The sequence below is a fragment of the Rhineura floridana genome, chromosome 3 (assembly GCF_030035675.1).
Source record: "Rhineura floridana isolate rRhiFlo1 chromosome 3, rRhiFlo1.hap2, whole genome shotgun sequence".
NCBI classification, from domain to species: Eukaryota; Metazoa; Chordata; class Lepidosauria; order Squamata; family Rhineuridae; genus Rhineura; species Rhineura floridana.
In genome coordinates this window covers 220,109,500-220,128,907 of record NC_084482.1, presented here as the reverse complement: position 1 = coordinate 220,128,907, position 19,408 = coordinate 220,109,500, and the positions used below count along the sequence as shown (strand labels likewise).

General features: G+C 45.7%; 2 protein-coding genes across 4 annotated transcripts in view; one reads left to right on the top strand and one right to left on the bottom strand.

Annotated features, from left to right (window-relative positions):
• LOC133381679 (major histocompatibility complex class I-related gene protein-like) overlaps positions 1-14,098 on the bottom strand; it is a 41,293-nt gene extending 27,195 nt beyond the window's left edge. Inside the window, exons 1-2 of one of the 3 annotated variants that reach the window (XM_061621054.1) lie at positions 13,976-14,098; positions 2,474-2,535 (exon numbers count right to left, since the gene is read on the bottom strand). In XM_061621054.1, the coding sequence (XP_061477038.1) occupies positions 2,474-2,525 (52 nt within the window). In that variant the 5' untranslated portion in view covers positions 2,526-2,535; positions 13,976-14,098. Of the gene's footprint in view, positions 1-2,473; positions 2,536-13,474; positions 13,506-13,975 lie in introns of those variants that run through there. The other 2 variants (XM_061621056.1, XM_061621055.1) reach the window with 2 other exon arrangements.
• Positions 13,749-18,911, top strand: LOC133381682 (HLA class I histocompatibility antigen, B alpha chain-like). The gene is made up of 4 exons (XM_061621060.1): positions 13,749-14,058; positions 16,179-16,454; positions 17,721-18,005; positions 18,094-18,911. The coding sequence occupies exons 1-4, from the start codon at positions 13,803-13,805 to the stop codon at positions 18,153-18,155; spliced, it is 879 nt and encodes a 292-aa protein (XP_061477044.1). The 5' UTR covers positions 13,749-13,802; the 3' UTR covers positions 18,156-18,911.
• Positions 18,912-19,408: the final 497 nt, after the last annotated feature.

Sequence of the window (19,408 nt, the reverse complement as noted above, 5' to 3'; positions counted from 1 at the left end):
GAGTGGATGCTTTTAAAATGTTCTGACAGTGCGGTAGAAATCATTAGTGCCAGGCCACCTTTTGCTCTACCGATTGATTTAGGTTGAGAATAAACCGCAGGTAGACACAAAATAGAAAAGCCATCCAGTATTAGATTTTGGGTGCACCACATCTCTTGGAGAAAAAATATATCAGATTTATTCAGGTAAGCAATCAGATCTAAGTTCTTTTGTTTAGCAGTCCAGCCTGCTATATTCCAAGATAAAAAGTGTAGTACATACTTGGATATAGATGAAACATTCTGACACCGCCCAGAGGGTATTGCAGTTGGGACTGGAAACTTTTCATATAATAAATTTGTTTGGGAAGAAAAATATCATTTTAATTCTGTGATCTGATTTAAAGACCCCGTAACATCCATAACAACAGCTCCTGATTTGATTTGACGGACAGAAGATTGTGAAACTCGTTTATCCAACAGTGGGGTAGATTGTTGCCTGGTCGGAGAAGCCAATTCCCCAAGGTCCAAGAATCTTGACTTTATCCAGTCCTCTCCTCCCTGGAGCAGTTTACTTATATTACTGTAAATGGGAACCTTAGGGGATGCTGTACGGAGCTTTAGTGGCTTTGAGAGCAGATTAGCAGCCGCGTTTAGATTACTAATACAACGTTCTTTCTTCTGATTCATTGTGGGTTTCACGGCTTCCAAGCATTGTATTAAATTATATAGTTTATCAATAATCATTGATCTCTCAGTCTCTGGTAGGTGAGAATATAGTTCAGTAAATTGAATTTCCTCAGGCTCCAATTCCAGCATGAAAGCAGACATCACTTGAGGATCTTTGAGCAAGGAGCTGGGCAGGGTTTAACTGTTGAAGGTTCCATTGGTTAACATCTATTGAGGACGTCTCAGACTCGATAATTGATGGTCTGGGAACTTTTGGTTGGTGTCTTACCAACGGTGATGGCAGTGCGCTGTTGATATAATATCATTGTAGAGTTAAACCCCGTTCCTTTAACTTTTCTCTTGCATAAAAAATCTGGTTGGCAAAAGTCGATGAATGAAAGGTGATAATCAGCTGCCAGTCCCCTGGCTTGAGAGATATGTTTGTCATATATTTAATGTAATTTATGCGGTGAGTTTCGGAGAACAGTAGACCAAAACAATGATCCAAAAATGGAATGCTCGGAAAAGGAGACCGACGTCCGGAAGTCCTAATATGGTACGTAACTACTAGCTTTTCTGGCTGTAGTACTAGATTCCATGAATCAAAATTGTTTAAAGTCAGATATTTAGAGGAGGATGATCCAGTCTCCGATGATAACATCAGCTGTATGGGGGTTTCTCCCATTTTCTCTTTACTAGAATCGGTGTAAGGATGAGGCTCTTTTGATTTTGAGGTGGGTCTTTTTCCATTCTATTAGCTTCCGGCTTATGAGCATCTAATAATTTAAACAGAGGCTTGAAGTTCATTTTCCTTAATGAATTACATTTAGGATTCTTGATGTTCTTTGACTTTTTCTGATTTGATTTTGACCGAGGGTGGTTTTTCAGAGTCCTAGTCTTGCACTTATTTATTCCCCCTGTAGGCAGTTTTTGATGCTCATGAACAGATGGTGGCATTACCGATGTCCCCTGGTCACTATTTTCATTATACAAATGAGGTCCCAACGCTTGAACTAGCGTGTTAAGCAAATTGTTGGTTACAGCTATGTAATTTTTAACAGAGCTCAGTTTGTTGTACAATAACTCCTTCCAGCCCAAACAGGAAGCCCCTGGGGCATTAGAGTTTAAATATTTCATGTCATTCTCCTCTGTTCTCTTTTCGGGGGGGGGAGTTTGATGCCCTTGAGTTTCTTGATATGAGTCAATGGTAATTATCTCCGAAGGGGGACCATTGTTTGTTAATATTGTTGGATTTGGAGTATTTATAGTATAATTTAAGCCGGCATCTTCCAGTTCCTCCGCCAGGCTTTTTGTTGTTGTAGAAACAACACAAGGATTTAATAAGAAGGGGCGGTCTAACGACCAGTCCTGGGGAGTTTCTGGCAGGAGTTTGGAATTTAAAGCCCTTTGCAGCTGTGGTAAAGTTTTCACAGAGTCTTGTAGGTATGGGAAAAAAATTGTAATTTTTGTTTGAAGGTTGCTTGCCATAACGTCACCCTCAGGGGATATTCCCAACTCCTGGAGTCTTTTTCTAGTTGAAACCATCAATCTCAAGGACTTCCTCCGTCAGTGTAGATTCATTTAATGGAATGAGTTTAGCCAAAAGATTTATGGCTTTCAGCTCCTTTAACTCGAGAGGAGAAGGTAAGTTGCAGGCGTTTAGTACAGCATATAAAGGAACTTAATTGCCAGGTTATCAAGCTCACCCATATAGGTCATCAGCAGTTAAAATTCCATTTTAAAGGTAAAACAAAAAATAGCTAAAATAAAGAATTTACAAAACACGTATCTAAAAAAACAAGAGCGAGTAAAGAAACACGTCTTACCGGAAGCAATAAACCGGAAGGCTCCCAACAGGACAAGCAGGAGTGCAACCATTTTAGTTTGGCTGGGGAAAAAAAGTAAAGTAAAGTAAAGTAAAGCTCTTGAGTGACAGAGGACAAACATGCTCCATCCTCTACATCACAGCCCTTGAAGACAACTGTCACATCTCCCTTTAACAGTCTCTTCTCCAGGCTAAACATATTGAGATATTTCCATTGTTTCTCAACAGTTGCAAATAAGAGCAGGCCAGGTAGCTTTTTTAGTTAGTTGTCAATCCTGGCTAAGGCTGAGGATTAGTTCTGCATTCTAGTGTTTCTCAAACTACTCCTCATCTCTGGAAAGCCATACCTAAAATGCTCTTCTGATTTACAATATATGTCAGTCAAGAGATTTAGCAAGCTAGTCTTAATCATCATTTTCTGAAACATTTTTACAGAGAGGAATAAAACAACAACAGGCAATTGGCAAGTTCTTTGCCACTGGATGATAGAATCTGGAAAAATGTCCAAGTAATTAATTACATGTGGCAAGATCCTGGAACGTGTGGTTGCTGACCAGCTCCAGGCGCTATTGGATGAAACCGATTATCTAGATCCATTTCAATCGGGCTTCAGGCCTGGTTTTGGCACTGAGACTGCCTTGGTCGCCCTGTTTGATGACCTATGTCGGGAGAGAGACAGAGGGAGTGTAACTCTGTTGATTCTCCTTGACCTCTCAGTGGCTTTTGATACCATCGACCATGGTATCCTTCTGGAGAGGCTTGCGGAGTTGGGAGTTGGAGGCACTGCTTGGCAGTGGTTCCGCTCCTACTTAGCGGGTCGTCTCCAGAAGATAGTGCTTGGGGAACATTGCTCGACACCGTGGGTTCTCCAATGTGGGGTCCTGCAGGGTTCGGTTCTGTCTCCCATGCTTTTTAACATTTATATGAAGCCGCTGGGGGCGGTCTGTGATGTTCCTATATTAATGTATATATGGTAAGTGTTGTTGTTTTAGAAGATACATGGTAAGTGGAGTGAAAGAGGAGGGGGAGTGAATGGGCAGTAGAATGCGAGATGATTGGCTGAGTGTTTAAAATGGCTGAATGTATAAAAGGAAGAGTGAGAGTGGAATCGGGGGGGGAGAAGAGAACTGAGTGGATTGCTTGGTGGGGTTTTAGAGAGTTGTTTGCCAGGAGGGAGGTGGAGTTCGGATTAGTATTGAGTAAAACCATATGCTTATGTGCCTTAAGAAGAAATCTTGTTAATCTTGTTAGCTTTGTTATCTTTAATAAATACTTAATTTGGTTTACCAAAGGCCTGATCCTTGGCTGGGGTTTCACAGACCAGAAGGGAGGGTGAGGTAATGACCAAGGCTGAAGGGGAACTGTAACAAATGGTGGCAGCGGTGAAGAGAATAACAATACCAGTATTCAGAGTCTCTGGGAATACTAGTTTTGGGACGTTACTGGTGGTTGCCTAGCAGGGGGATCTGTTGAGATCTGTGCTAGAGCGGATAGGTAAACCATAAGAGAGTGCGGTCCGGACTGGTGGAGTCCCTGGTGGTGCCTAGAGACAGGCAGTAACCATGAGCAGGTAGGAACCTGACAGGGAGAGCCAGGGAAGGAAGCATCACATGTGGCAGTAGCGGTGGGATACGAACCAAAGAGATTCCCAAAGACACGTGGTGACAAAGGAGACTACGTCACAGGTGGTGTCAGTAGCGGTGGGATACGAACAACAGAGAATCCAGATACGAATACTAGAGAATCCAGAACAGTGGTGTGGCAAACAGAAATAACAAAACAAGATTTCTTGTGAGAGTGACTGGCAAAGAGTGTGTGGCAAAGAGTGAGTGAACTCAAACACCATGGCTGAATATATAAAAATGAAAGGAGAGGAGCTGGTGGAGAAGTGCGTAACATTCAATTTACCTCACGAGGGTAAAGGGGTAGATGAATTGAGGGTAGCACTAATAGGATTTGCAACTGCCCAGCAAAAACAACCTGTCAGAGAAGAGACCCCAGAAGGATACTCAACCAATCCCGCTTATATAGAGTATTTGAGAGAGAAGTTAAGATGGGAGCATGAGTTGGAAACTGAAAGATTGAGGAGGGAGGCTGATGAGAAAGAAAAGCAGCGGGTCTTTGAGGCTGAGGAAAAAGATAAACAGCGAGAGTTGGAAGCTGAGAAGTTGAAGATGGAAACTGAGAGAATGAGAATGGGGTTTGAGGAGAGGGAGAAGCAACGAGCAGTGGATGCCGAATTACAAGTAGAAAAGTTAAAATTTGGTAGAGAGAAATTTCACTCTGAGGAGGCAAGGAAAGACAGAGATGGAGCAAAAATAAAAATTACTCCAAAGGACTTTGCTGTCTATGAGCCTGGTCAAGATCCTCAAATTTACCTCAGCACCTTTGAAAAAGCAGCTCAGTTGTGGGGGCTACCTGAAGATAAATACATGCAGTATTTATCAAATCTGATTAAAGGGGAATTGGCTGAGGTATACCAATATTTCCCCTCAGACAGGCCCGTCACCTATGCTGAATTCAAGGAAGCAGTGTTTAAAAGATTCAGACTGGGGCCTGATTATTTTAGAAAGCTTGTCAGAAATTGCCAGATACAGACAGGGAGGTCTTTTGTGGAACTGGGAGCAAAATTGATGGATATATTTGGAAAGTGGATGAGTAGTGCCAAAGCTCAGTCTGTGGAGGAGGTGAAAAACCTCATGATACTGGATCAATTATACCATCAGTTACCACCAGAAATAAGGCTCCTGGTCAAAGACCGTTCCCCTACATTGGTGCAGGAGGCCGCAGAGATGGCGGATCACTTCGCCTCCAATAGAACTGGCTGGGTGGGGAAAACATCAAGAGATTTTAAACCCAAACCATATAATGCTTGCAGAAGGGATGTGGTACCACAATGAGTGAGTCCTCCATTAAAATCTGAAGGGCACAGGACACCCCAGAGTGGATCTGTGTACCCTAAAAGTGAGGAGAAATTATGCTACAAATGTGGTAGACCAGGGCACCTACGTTTTCAATGTGAGGTTGCCAACCCCAGTAGTAATCCTGCTCAGACAAGGGCAGTGAAAACAGAGCCCAAGGCTTTAGAAACAGCGAAAAAGGTTCAGTTCTGCCAGATAAACTGGACAGAAGTAACAGACCTTGATTCAAGTCTGAGAGAGGAAGTGAGTGTACAAGGGGCAAATTATTGGGCATTGCTTGATACTGGTGCCGCTCAGACATTACTGAGGCCAGATTTAATAAAATCTGAGGTAATATTACCTCAGGAAACTGTGACTATCCAAGGAGTGAGAGGTCAACCAGAAAGTTTGCCTGTGGCCCTGGTGGAAATGACTTGGAGAGGCCGAGAGGGCCAATATAAAGTAGGCATTAATGCCCAGCAACAAGAACCAGCAATACTGGGAAGGGATGTAATGGGCGCCCAAGGAAAGATCTATGTAGTGACCAGACAGCAAATTGGCAGAGAAAAAGAAGCCATATTAAGGGGGGCTGAAACAAACAGGGTGGAATCTGTTAGCCAGCCTCAGGTCACCATAGCAACCACTAGCAGGCCTGGTGAAGGAGACAGACTGTATCAAGTGGTCTCTGGGGAAGAAGCAGAGCAATTCAGGGAAGAGCTGCATAAAGATATAAGTTTGAAGCAGATAAAGGAACAAGCCCTGACCCAACAGATTCCTTTCACTGACAAACTGAGGAATCAAGTTGTGTGTGAGAATGGGATTTTATATAGACTGTGGATGCCTGCTGAGAGAAAGGATGAATGTGAACCAGTGAAGCAATTGATAGTACCTAGCAAATACAGAACCAGATTGCTAGAGGTAGCCCACGATGTCCCATGTGCAGGACATCTGGGAATAAAAAAGACCAAGAGGAGATTGGCTGCACATTATTATTGGTCAGATATCTCCAAAGATGTAAAACAACATTGTCTATCTTGTGGAATATGCCAAAAGGTGGGAAAGAATGGAGTAAAGACCAAGGCACCCTTAAAGCCCCTTCCTATAATTGGACAACCCTTTTATAGAGTGGGAATAGATTTGGTGGGCCCTTTTTCCAAACCCACAAGGCATGGCAAGAAATATCTAGTGGTGGTGGTGGATTTTGCTACCAGGTACCCAGACGCAGAAGCACTGAGATCTGTAGAAGCCCCTGTAGTGGCAGAGGCTTTATTAAAAATCTTTATGAGGCTGGGTTTCCCTCATGAAGTGCTGACAGATCAAGGCAGTGTATTCATGGGAGAAGTGATGCAATGTATGTGGAAATGTTGTGGTCTAAAACATCTAAAGACCACTACTTACCATGCCGCCACTAATGGGCTAACTGAGAGATTTAATGGAGTTTTGAAGGGCATGATAAGAAGCTATGTTCAAGATCACCCACAAGACTGGGATGAACATTTGGGATGCTTCTTATTTGCATACAGAGAAGTCCCTCAGGAGTCAACAGGCTTCTCACCCTTTGAACTAATGTTTACTAGAAAAGTGAGGGGACCTTTGGAACTGCTAAAAAATTCATGGGAAGGAACTCTGGGAGAGTCCAAAACTTCTGTAGTAGATTTTGTATTGGAATTCCGCAATAAATTGACATCAATGATGGAAGTAGTGAAAGAGAATTTGAGTCATGCACAGGAGAAGCAAAGTTACTGGTATGACAGAACAGCCAGAGAACGTGTGTATGATGTGGGAGATATGGTTATGGCGTTCATACCCAGGAAACATGACAAATTACAGGCTAACTGGGAAGGACCATATACCATCAGAGAAAGGCTTGACACAGTGACGTATGTAATCACCACAGACCAATTAAACAAAAGCAAAGTGGTTCATGTAAATAAGTTAAAGGCTTATCATACCAGGGATGCAAAGGTGTTGCAAGTTACCTTATTCCCTGAGGGAAGTGGGCCTGAACTTCTAGATTTGGTACAGGAAAGCAAAGACAAAGGAGGGGTAGATCAAGTGGAATGGTCAGAGGAGGTAGAGGAAGAAGTAAAAGAAGAGATTCTGAGAGTTTTGAAAACCTATAGGAACCTCTTTAGCAACAAACCTGGCCGAACCAGTATAGTTATACATTCCATTGATACTGGAGATCATGCCCCAATCAGATCTGTTCCGTACCGTGTGAATGGGAAAGTTTTGAATGAGAACAAAAAGGAGGTGGAAGAGACGCTGGAATTAGGAGTGATCAGGGAATCCATCAGTCCCTGGGCCTCAAGTATTGTCCTGGTTCCGAAAAAAGATGGAACGACAAGGTTTTGCATTGATTATCGGCTAATCAATAAAATTACTGTCCCAGATGCGTATCCTATGCCTAGGGTAGACGCTATGTTAGAGTTATTGGGGGCAGCAACCATTATCTCTACACTAGATCTCTGTAAAGGATTTTGGCAAATGGAACTAGACGAGCAATCCAGAGCCAAAACTGCCTTCAGTACACCAGATGGGTTATATGAGTTTGTGACCTTACCCATGGGACTAAGGAACTCACCAAGTTCATTTCAGAGGCTAATCAATACTGTGTTGCGAGGCATGTCAGATTTTGCAGTGGTCTATATCGATGACGTGGCCATTTTTAGCAAGTCGGTGCCTGAGCATGTCCAACACCTGACAACAGTATTGGAGGCCTTAAGAAAAGCAGGCCTCACAATAAAAGCTAAGAAATGCCAGTTTGGACTAAAGGAAGTAATCTATTTAGGACATAAGGTGGGGAGTGGGAAAATCACCCCCTTATGGAGCAAGGTGGAGGCAATACAAGCGTGGCCGATCCCCTTAACCAAAAAACAAGTAAGGGCATTTCTGGGTGTGGCTGGATTTTATAGGAAGTTTGTGAGAAATTTTGGGGAAATAGCAACCCCCTTGCATGAATTAACAAAGAAGAAGTGTTCTGAGCGTGTGGTATGGACGGATGAATGTCAGAAGGCTTTTGATCTACTGAAGCAAGCCTTGTGCCAAGGACCCATATTAATAGCACCAGACTATGAGAAACCATTCATCGTGGCTACAGATGCGTCGGACCTGGCGCTGGGAGTCGTCTTGCTACAGGAGAGAGAAGGCACCAGACATCCAGTGGCGTACCTGAGTCGCAAGCTGACGCCGAGGGAGAAAAACTATTTGTCAGTCCAGAAGGAGTGCCTAGCGGTCGTGTGGGGACTGAACAAGTTGCGCCCATACGTGTGGGGACGAAGATTCACAGTGACTACGGATCATCGGGCCTTGTTATGGTTGCAGACTATGAAAAACCATAACACTATGCTGCAGAGGTGGTCCTGGGCCCTACAGGACTATCAGGTGGACTTCCAGTTCATAAAAGGCAAGGACAATGTACTGGCCGATGGACTTTCCAGGCAAGTGGACGTGACCAGACAGAGGAACAAAGAAAGACATTTTCCCCATAGAGACTTTTATTTGTTAATGCGACGTATAAATCCTGGAACAGGAATAATACTCTGCTGTTGTTTAAGGGGGGAGAAATGTGATGTTCCTATATTAATGTATATATGGTAAGTGTTGTTGTTTTAGAAGATACATGGTAAGTGGAGTGAAAGAGGAGGGGAGTGAATGGGCAGTAGAATGCGAGATGATTGGCTGAGTGTTTAAAATGGCTGACAGTATAAAAGGAAGAGTGAGAGTGGAATCGGGGGGGGGGGAGAAGAGAACTGAGTGGATTGCTTGGTGGGGTTTTAGAGAGTTGTTTGCCAGGAGGGAGGTGGAGTTCGGATTAGTATTCAGTAAAACCATATGCTTATGTGCCTTAAGAAGAAATCTTGTTAATCTTGTTAGCTTTGTTATCTTTAATAAATACTTAATTTGGTTTACCAAAGGCCTGATCCTTGGCTGGGGTTTCACAGACCAGAAGGGAGGGTAAGGTAATGACCAAGGCTGAAGGGGAACTGTAACAAATGGTGGCAGCGGTGAAGAGAATAACAATACCAGTATTCAGAGTCTCTGGGAATACTAGTTTTGGGACGTTACTGGTGGTTGCCTAGCAGGGGGATCTGTTGAGATCTGTGCTAGAGCGGATAGGTAAACCATAAGAGAGTGCGGTCCGGACTGGTGGAGTCCCTGGTGGTGCCTAGAGACAGGCAGTAACCACGAGCAGGTAGGAACCTGACAGGGAGAGCCAGGGAAGGACGCATCACACGGTCATCAGGAGTTTTGGAGTGCGTTGTCATCAGTATGCTGATGACACGCAGTTCTACTTCTCCTTTACATCTTCTTCGGGTGAGGCAGTTGACGTGCTGAACCGTTGCCTGGCTGCGACAATGGACCGGATGAGAACTAACAAACTGAGACTCAATCCTGACAAGACTGAGATGCTGTTGGTGGATGGTTTCTCTGATCGGATGGTGGATATATACCAAGTCCTGGATGGGGTTACACTCCCCCTAAAGGAACAGGTGCATAGTCTGGGAGTCATCTTAGACTCTTCCCTCACACTTGAGGCTCATGTAGCCTCGGTGGCACGGAATGCGTTCTACCAACTTCGGTTGGTAGCCCAGCTACATCCCTATCTGAGTAAGGAGGACCTCTCATCAGTGGTACATGCTATGGTAACCTCGCGTCTGGACTACTGCAATGCGCTTTACGTAGGGCTACCTTTGAAGACGATTCGGAAGCTACAGCTAGTGCAAAATGCGGCGGCCAGACTGCTAACAAGAACTAAGCGGTCTGAGCATATAACACCTGTGCTAGCCCGTTTGCACTGGCTTCCAATATGCTTCCGGGCCAGATTCAAAGTGTTGGTACTTACCTATAAAGCCTTATACGGCGCGGGACCACGATATCTGTCGGAACGCCTCTCCCGATATGAACCGGAACGTACACTACGGTCTACTGCGAAGGCCCTCCTCCGGGTTCCGACTCATAGGGAAGCCCGGAGAGTGGTGACAAGATCTAGGGCCTTCTCAGTGGTGGCCCCCAAACTATGGAATGGTTTCCTCGAGGAGGTGCGCCTGGCGCCGACACTATCATCTTTTCGGTGCCAGGTTAAAACCTTTCTCTTCTCTGAGGCATTTTAATTCCTGTTAATTCTAAATTATTATATTTTGATTTTAGACTGTACAGTTTTGTGTTATTTTTATTGTATTTTTAATGTTCACCGCCCAGAGAGCTGTTGCTAGTCGGGCGGTATATAAGCTTAAATAAATAAATAAATAAATGAAATAAATGGGGAGGGGAGATGAAACTAAAACCTGTGGAATTGTTGCAACAAGAGCTGTTAAACAGAATGTAAATAGTCCTTCATCAAATTAAAATCATAAACTGGCAATCATAGGGCTGTTAAAAAATTAGATGTTACAGGAAAAGATTTACTTCATCTGTCTTTTCCTGAACCCCTTTCCAAATTCTTCTGCCACCAACTTACATTGTTGCTGTTCAGTCATCGCACATGGAAATGCACTTCAGAAGAGTGAGATGTTGTTTTATTAAGCAGTCTGAGCTCATGTGTATTAAAATCAATGTTGCTTCCAGCATAGACAGGAAGACTCTAGTTTTATTCCCCAAGCGAAGAAGGAAGAGGGGAGGAGAAAGGGAGAGGAAAGGGGAAGGAGGGAAAAGGCAGGTCTGATCATTTGTATGCTTATTGAGTTGAATCGGATATACTCCTATGCAATCATGATTAGGATAGGTAAAACTGACCAGGCTGGGCCTGCCAACCAAGACGTCTTCTGTATCTTTCACAGTTGGGCAGGGGGAAGGCAGAATTCTACCTTGTGGTTTTTCCCATTACAATGTTGCAAAAACACCTGCACTTGGCTGACTTTCTCTTCTCCTAAAGATACAGGATCAGTCTCAGGCCCTGAACCTGGCAACCCTACCTCCCACCCAAATTTAAAACAAAGCAGTCCCTGGCCACATCTACACCAGGCCTCTATTACACTTTGGACAATCATTATTTATTTATCTATTTATTTAGTGTATTTATATACCGCCCCATAGTGGAAGATCTCTGGGCGGTTTACAATAACTAAAAACATTAAAAACAAATATACAAATTTAAAAACACATCTTTTAAAAACAATTTAAAACAATTTATGACGGCTTCTCTCTCTAAGCCATGGCTCAAAGCCAATCATGGCTTCTCTCAAAGAATCCTGGGATGTGTAGTTAGTGGAGGGTTCTGAGAGTTGCTAGGACACGCCCTGTTCCTCTCACAGACTTTCAATCAGAGTGGCTGACTGTTAACCATTCTCTCAGGGGAATAGGAGTCTCCTTTCAGCACCCTGCACAAACTACACTTCCCAGGATTCTCTGGGGGAAGCCATGAGTGTCTCAAGTGAAATCAAGTCTGGTGTGGGTGTGGCCCTCTGATTAGCCACGCCCAGCAGCTGTGAGGCTTTTAGAACACTGACAGTTGGTCCTTACTGAGCATGCCCCGCATTATCATAGGCTTCCAGACAAAATGTCTTAAATTAATTAAAGATCAGCCAGGCATTTTTTTTAACTTTTATACTGCAGTAGATGAAGGTCAGTTGGCAATGTCAGTATTAGGATTACAGGTACTCTGTGAACATGGCTGATTTTTAATGAATTTCAACAGATTATGAGAACTCGCAGAAAAAAAGTCCAAAAGGGCTCTGAGGTTTCTCTCTCTCTTTTTACACTTTGAACCCTCGATTCTCTCTGACTGTTTTGTGTATCGCCATGAAAATTAGAAGTTTGTTAAGCAAGCGTTTTTGAGTTCAGAACTATACGTTTTGTAAGGTTTTGTTTTGAAATGAGCTTATGGGAAGCCTCAGAATGGCACGGGGGGATATTTTCCATTTAACATTGCGGAATGTGAAAAATCCTCGCTGACTATAGTATACAGCCACTCCCGTGGCTGTATAATATGGAATTGCGCTGTAAGGAGAAGTAGCAGTAGTAGCCTAACTTTAGGCTACTTGTATACTTTTCCCCCGCCCCATATAAAACAAACCGCTTTAAGAGATGATACAACACCTTTCCCCTTATCTCCACACCTTCAAAATAAAAAGTACGTTTATGAAGTGAGGGTGGGGATATTTAGGGTAGGGGAGAAAGCTGCATCACCCACCCTCTCACTAAACCCCCATCTCTACCATGCAGCAAGGAGGGGGATGGGTGAAGGCCAGCCTGGGGGGCGGGAAAGACCAGGACAACTATTGACTATGCTGTGTGTGTGAGGCGATGAGGGGCAGTAGGCGGGCGGGTGGCCAGCCGAGCGGCAGGGCACACAACTCTCTCCTTCTCCCTCACACACCTCAGCCAGCTTGAGTGCTGTGATGCCCTTCCCTGGCTCTCCCTGTCAGGTTCCTACCTGCTCGTGGTAACTGCCTGTCACTAGGCACCACCAGGGACTCCATCAGTCCGGACTGTCCCTTTTTATGGTTTCTCTCCTCGCTCTAGCACAGATCTCAACAGATCCCCCTGCTAGGCAGCACCACCAGTCACGTCCTATAACCAGTATTTCCAGAGACTCTACCTGAGTCTCTCTATCAGGTTACCTCTGTGACTGACTGCTCAAGCTGTCCCACTCCCTTTGTATCAATGCAGATAATTCTGGTTTGCTCTGAATACTTGTGGTGTTATATTCTCCCCTTCACCGCTGCCACCATTTGTTAGTTTCCCTTCAGCCTTGGTCATTACCTTACCCTCCCTTCTGGTCTGTGAAACCCCAGCCAAGGATCAGGCCTTTGGTAAACCAAATATATTTATTAAATAACAAAGATAACAAGATTTCTTCATAAAGGCACTTAAGCATATGGTCACATCTATTCCTGAGGTACTGGTCTTAGTATTAATCCGAACTCCACACTCTCCACCCAATCTCCTCTCAAAAACCCACCAAAACAACCCACTTCACGCTCACCGTCCACCCTCTCAAACAACTCACTAACGTCCACCCAGATTTAACTGTCATCCTTCCATTTATACTCTCAGCCATTCTCAACCCTCAGCCAATCATCCAGCATTCTACTGCCCATTCACTCCCCCCTCCTCTTTCATTCCACTTATCATGTATCTCCTATACAAACAGCACTTACCATATATACACTAATACATGAACATCACAAGCGCCTCATTGGAGGAAGCCGCTGGAGGGGAGGGTTGCGAAGACGGTCCGTGGGAGTGAGGAGAAAAGCCGTTCATGGCATGCCGACCCGCCTGCCTGCCTGCCTCCCTCCGAGGAGGAGTTGGCTGCTCTCCAACGCTGACCCGGACTCTTTTGAACTACATCTCCCATCAGCCCCAGCCAGCACCATGCTGGCTGGGGCTGATGGGAGTTGTAGTTCAAAAAAGTAACTTTTCCAAGCTCTGCCGGGCAGGAGCGCTTCTCGGCTCCTTTGCCGGACAACGGCGCCCTGCCCCGCGATGGGGCGGGCGGCTCTGGGTGTCGCCCCCCTCATGGTGTCACCCGGGTGCTGTGCGCACTGCCTGGACCCCCGTAGTGACGCCACTGCTCTGCCCGCTTGGACCCAGGGGTGGGCAGCTGCAGGGGACCCTCTCCTTCCTCCTCCTCCTCCCCCCCCCGCCGGAGCACTCACCTCAGCCACCCCGACACCCACCGCCACTGCAAAGCCCTGCCCCGCTCGCACTACACCTCGGCATGGTCGCACAGCCATCCAACGTAAGTGCTGCTTGCGGGTGGGGAGTGACTCCTGCGCAGAAGCCTCCCTGGGATTGGCTGAAAAGGGAAAGTTATTTCCATACTAAACTCTTGTGGCGGGAGAGTATAGTCACCTTTGGAAGGTTCCGGCTACAGCATCGCTTCAGGGTTTCAGACTGGGGCCTCCTGTTTCGATGTTTCCCCCCTGCCCAATCCTGGCTGTCGCTCTGTTTCCATTGCTCTGTGGAGTTCACCTTGGTCTGCCGCAAAAGGGCTGCGATGCAAGATGGGGCAGCCCAGAGCTTGGAAAAGTTACTGTTTTGAACTACAGCTCCCATCAGCCTAATCCAGTGGCCAGGAACGCTGCACCTCTTCGATTTGAGCTACTTCTGAGGAAGGGTTCTGTGGAACCCTAAACCGTGCATACTCGGGCAAAGGCACTTTTTGTTAACCTAAAGGGTTAAGCTGTTCTGACAGCAAACGAGATAACTTTTTTACTCAGGCAAAACAGAACAGAAAAGGGGGTTAAAAGCTATAAACCAGTATCTGCTCTCTAGAATATCCATATGGGGCTGGTCGCACATTCTCAAAGGATTTTTTTTGGGGGGGAGGTCAAAGCTGAGGCAGGGTGGTTTACAACCACCCTGCAATGCAGTCCATTGTTGTTATCGTAGGCTGCAAATGCACAGTAAGAATTGCCTTAGATATTAATAACTCTAAATGCTTTTACTTACTTATTCTTAATATTAATGACTTGCTGGTTTGTTGTATGCTGCCCTGGGCTCCTTTGGGAGGAAGGATGAAATAGGAATGTAATAAATAATCATAGAGTTGTAGAGTTGGAAGGGGTCTACAAGGCCATCTAGTCCAACCCCCTGCTCAATGCAGGAAATCAAATTAAAGCATCCCTGACAGGTGGATATCCTGCTGCCTCTTGAAGGCCTCCAGTGTTGGAGAGCCCGCCACCTCTGTAGGTCATTGGTTCCATTGTTGTACCGCTCTGACAGTTTTCCTGATGTTCAGTCGAAATCTGGCTTTTTGCAACTTGAGCCCATTGTTCCATGTCCTGCACTCTGGGATGATCGAGAAGAGATCCTGGCCCTCCTCTTCGTGGCAACCTTTCAAGTACTTGGAGTGCTATCATATAATATCTCCCCTCAGGCTTCTCTTCTCCAGGCTAAACATGCCCAGTTCTTTCAGTCTCTCCTCATAGTGCCTTGTTTCCAGTCCCCTGATTATCTGCATTGCCCTCCTCTGAACCTGTTCCAGTTCATCTGCATCTTTCTTAAAGTGTGATGTTCAGAAGTGGAGGCAGTACTCAAGGTGAGGCCTAACCAGTGCCAATAGAGGGGAACCAATACTTCCCAAGATTTGGAAACGACTGCTAATGCAACCTAACATAGCATTTGCCTTTTTTGCAGCCACATCACACTGTTGGCTCATGTTCAGCTTGTGATCAACAATAACCCCAAGATCCTTCTTGCATGTCATATTGCTGAACCAAGTATCTATCCCCCATCTTATAACTGCATTTGGTTTTTTTTTCCTAAGTGTAGAACTTTGCATTTATCCCTGTTGAATTGCATTCTGTGGTTTTCAGCCCAATGCTCTAGCCTCTCAAGTTCCCTTTGCATTTTGTTCCTGTCTTCCAAGGTATTAGCTTGGATATTATTATCAATAAAATAATAATGGCATAGAAGCACCGTGAGGAAAATGGGACTGCCGAGAGGGTGGGTAGTCCACAGCTTCTTTGGGGAGAGGTGTGTAAAGCGTGGCTCCTTCTGCAGGCGGCGGTTCCATCTTGAATGGGGAACCAAATTCTGCTGCTTGGGAGGGGGAAAGAGAGAAGGAGAGAGAGGCAGGCAGACAGATCCCCTCTTGTCTGCAAGGAGCACAAAGCAACTGGAAGAAAGTTCCCAAACTGTCCATATTAGGGTTTTGGGGCCTGGGGCAACCTAGACTTCTTTTTTGACAGAACTTATCAGGAGCTGCTGAGGGTGGGTTGATCTGATATCAGGGCAAAGGACTCTCTTTCTGCTTCTGTGGAGGTGCAGGATGATGTTACACAGAGAGTTCCTAGGCTCGTTTGGGGTGTGCCCATGTGCCCCTCTAACTCTGCCCCCCTTTTTTTTCCCTTGCAGGTTCCTCATCTCATTCCATGGATGGCATGTACAGTGCATTGTGGGAGCCCAGCCAAGGACTGGTCCAGTTCAGTGGGGTAACGTATGTGGATGGCCAGCTCGCTACTTACTACGACAGCCAGACGAGGCGGGCCCAGCCTCGCATCTCATGGATGAAGAATGTGGAGAAGTACTATCCTCAGTTCTGGGATATAAACACTTGGAGATTTCAGAGCAGCGAGCAGAGGTTCAGAAGGGACCTGGTGAATCTGCAAAAACATTACAACCAGACCAGAGGTGAGCAATGGGCAGGGCAGGAACGTGTTCCCCTCCCCACATCCTCATCCTAGGGGCATAATGTTTCTAATTGGACAAATTTGGGGTAGAGACTTCCAACATAACATTCACCGTGTTCCGCATTTGCTTCCAAGAATGTTTAGCATGAGGATTAGCGTAAGAAGGCCCTCTTGCTTTTCTGCATTTCCAGCATAAATCAGAAGCGTTCTAAATCATTAATATTATCACCAGAGTTTGGTGCTGTTCTGATACCATCTGAAACCATTTTCATGCGATTCGGAAGCCACAATATATTAAGTCCCCCCATAAATAAGTCAGTTCTTCCTTTTTAAAGCTTCCTTTTGTGAGGCTGTTACAATTATTATTATTATTTTATTTCCTTTAGATACTGCTTAAATGCTGAATTGCTTCTAAGCAGTTTATCACTATAATATCAACTATAAACCCCACATATAATTAAAATACAGCATGTTGGCAACCCTAGGTCTACACTGACTGGGACTCAGTGTTCCCAGCCCTGCGTGAGGATGCTGAGGATCGAGCTTCCTGCACGCAAGAGGAGCAATTATAAGCATCGGAGACCCTGGAGTGAAGAACAAGCTTTGGTCCTCCTTGCAAAGTGAACTCCCCTTTAGAGAGATCTGAACCCAGGTCTGGCAGATGCAACAATGCCAGTTGCTGCTGACTGAGGCACAATTTCAGCGCAACAAGATGCTGGAGGAGCCTGGGGGCCCCTAAGCCTCTCTTTCTGGCCCTCAGGACTCTCCCTGCTCCCCTACTTCATATCCCCCTTGAGTATGTCCGTCTGGCTGGAATGTGCCCTTGAAACTCTGATAATGTCTCTCTTCTAAATACCCATTTGTGGGTGTACAGGAAGTACAAAGATAAAATTGGAGTTTGTGGCTCCGCCCACTTCCACCTCTGCCCCGCCCGTCTCTGGCTTGTGGCCATGGAAGGTTGCCCCGAAGAGAATGTGGCCCTCAGGCTGAAAGGGGCTACCTGTATGATATTGACAGCTGGCCTTCCTCCCATCAGCATCTGGGGTGGGGGAGGGTGTTCGTCAGGTGGTCTCCCATCCAGGCAATGACCAGACCCACATTTGCAACATCAGGCCCTGCTTTAGGATTTCCAGCCTCCAACCTGGATGTTGGGATTCGTTAGCTGCAGAGGCTCCCTTCCTAACATTAAAGGGGAGCACCCACCCTGCCAGCCACTGGAAAAGTGCTCATATTATGCATTTTAATGCCAACATTGCCATTTTTACAGACCCTCCAATGGTGAAAGTTACACTCATGGCAGGTCATGATGGGCTGGAAACTCTCATCTGCCAGGCCTACGGCTTCTACCCCAAGGAGATCGACACCACCTGGAGGAAGGACAGGGAGGTCTTGGAGCAGCAGACTTTCCGCAGGGATGTGGCACCCAACTCAGACAGGACGTACTACGCCTGGCTCAGCATCCAGATAGACCCTGAGGACAAGGACCACTACAGGTGCCACGTGGAGCATGATGGTCTTCTGGAGCCTCTAGACGTGGCTTTCAGGGAGCCTGGTGAGAGGCTGGGGGGGAGGGAGGGCTGGCTGGCTAGCTGGGAGAGTGGCATGCATGTGGCAGTTCTTCAGGGAGAATTTTCATCCAGGGAGGAAAGAGAGACTCCAGGAAGAGACCCTGCAGCAGCAGCAGCAGCATCGGTTACAGTGAGGACACCCAGGAGGAAACTGTTCGTGTTTTAGCGTGCAAAGCAGGTGAAAAGTTGGAGGAGGGGGACGCCAAAACTATTGGGGTGGGAAATGTTACTTCTGGAAGGGACAGCAGATTCCCTTTACGGCGCCCCAGTTTATTGCTGTGGTAAGAGTATACCAGAAAATATTTTGTAAAAGTTGTACGAGCAGTTAATCAACAGAATGAAAAATACACCTGAACGCAAAGAAAATCAATGTTTGAGGGTCACTCAAGGCCTTTTTATGTATTTCAAGCTCCACTACAGGCCTGCGATACCAGGATCTGGAGATCCTTCTTTAAGAGAATACTCTGTGGTATTTGGGCCAGTGCAGAGCAGGCCCTGCTTTGCCCTGTCATCTCATTCCTTCGGTCATGGAAAGAGTCACGCCCCCTCCCCAAGCTCCAGGTCTACCCACTGAGAAACATGGTATGTCTCTGGTCAGAGAGGCTACATCTTCCTCCAGAGAAAGACTGGAGTTGTGTACATGCCATGAATTTGAAACACTTTCTCCGCCACACAAAAAAGAGTCCTGAGAACTGTAGTTTACCCTTCACAGACCTATCGTTTCCAGCACCCTTAAAAAATTACAGTTCCCAAGATTATTGGGGAGGAACATGTTTTACATGTATAATGTATATGTAGCCTCAGTCTTTGGAGACTGCAGGTCTCTCCTTTGAGAAAAGCCATGGGTTTGAGTGAAGCCAGTCATAGAATCATAGCATTGTAGAGTTGGAAGGGGCCTATGACACCATTGAGTCCAACCCCTGCTCAATGCAGGAATCCAAATTAAAGAATTCCCAACAGATGATTGACCAGCTATCTCTTGAATGACCCCAGTGTTGGAGAGCCCACCACCTCTCGAGCTCATTGATTGCATTGTCAGACCCCTCTAACAGTTAGGAAGTTTTTCCTGATGTGCACTTGAAATCTAGCTTCCTGCAACATGAGCCCATTATTCGATGTCCTGCACTCTCAGATGATAGAGAAGAGATCCTGGCCCTCCTCTATGTGACAACCTTTCAAGTACTTGAGGACTGCTATCATATCTCCCTTCAATCTTCAGTTCCCAAGGCTAAAGATACCCAGTTCTTTCAGTCTTTCCTCATGGGGCTTTGCTTCCACTCCCCTGATCATCCTTGTTGCCCTCCTCTGAACCCATTCCAGTTTGTCTGCATCCTTCTTAAAGTGTAGTGTCCAGAACTGGACGTAGTAATCAAGATGAGTCCTAACC

Excerpts from the sequence above, each read along its gene's own strand:
- LOC133381682 (XM_061621060.1), top strand. The coding sequence starts at position 13,803 with ATGGGGCGGGCGGCTCTGGGTGTCGCCCCCCTCATGGTGTCACCCGGG. Across the intron at positions 14,059-16,178 it reads TGGTCGCACAGCCATCCAAC|GTTCCTCATCTCATTCCATG; the intron begins GTAAGTGCTGCT and ends TTTCCCTTGCAG. Across the intron at positions 18,006-18,093 it reads CGTGGCTTTCAGGGAGCCTG|GGAGGAAAGAGAGACTCCAG; the intron begins GTGAGAGGCTGG and ends ATTTTCATCCAG.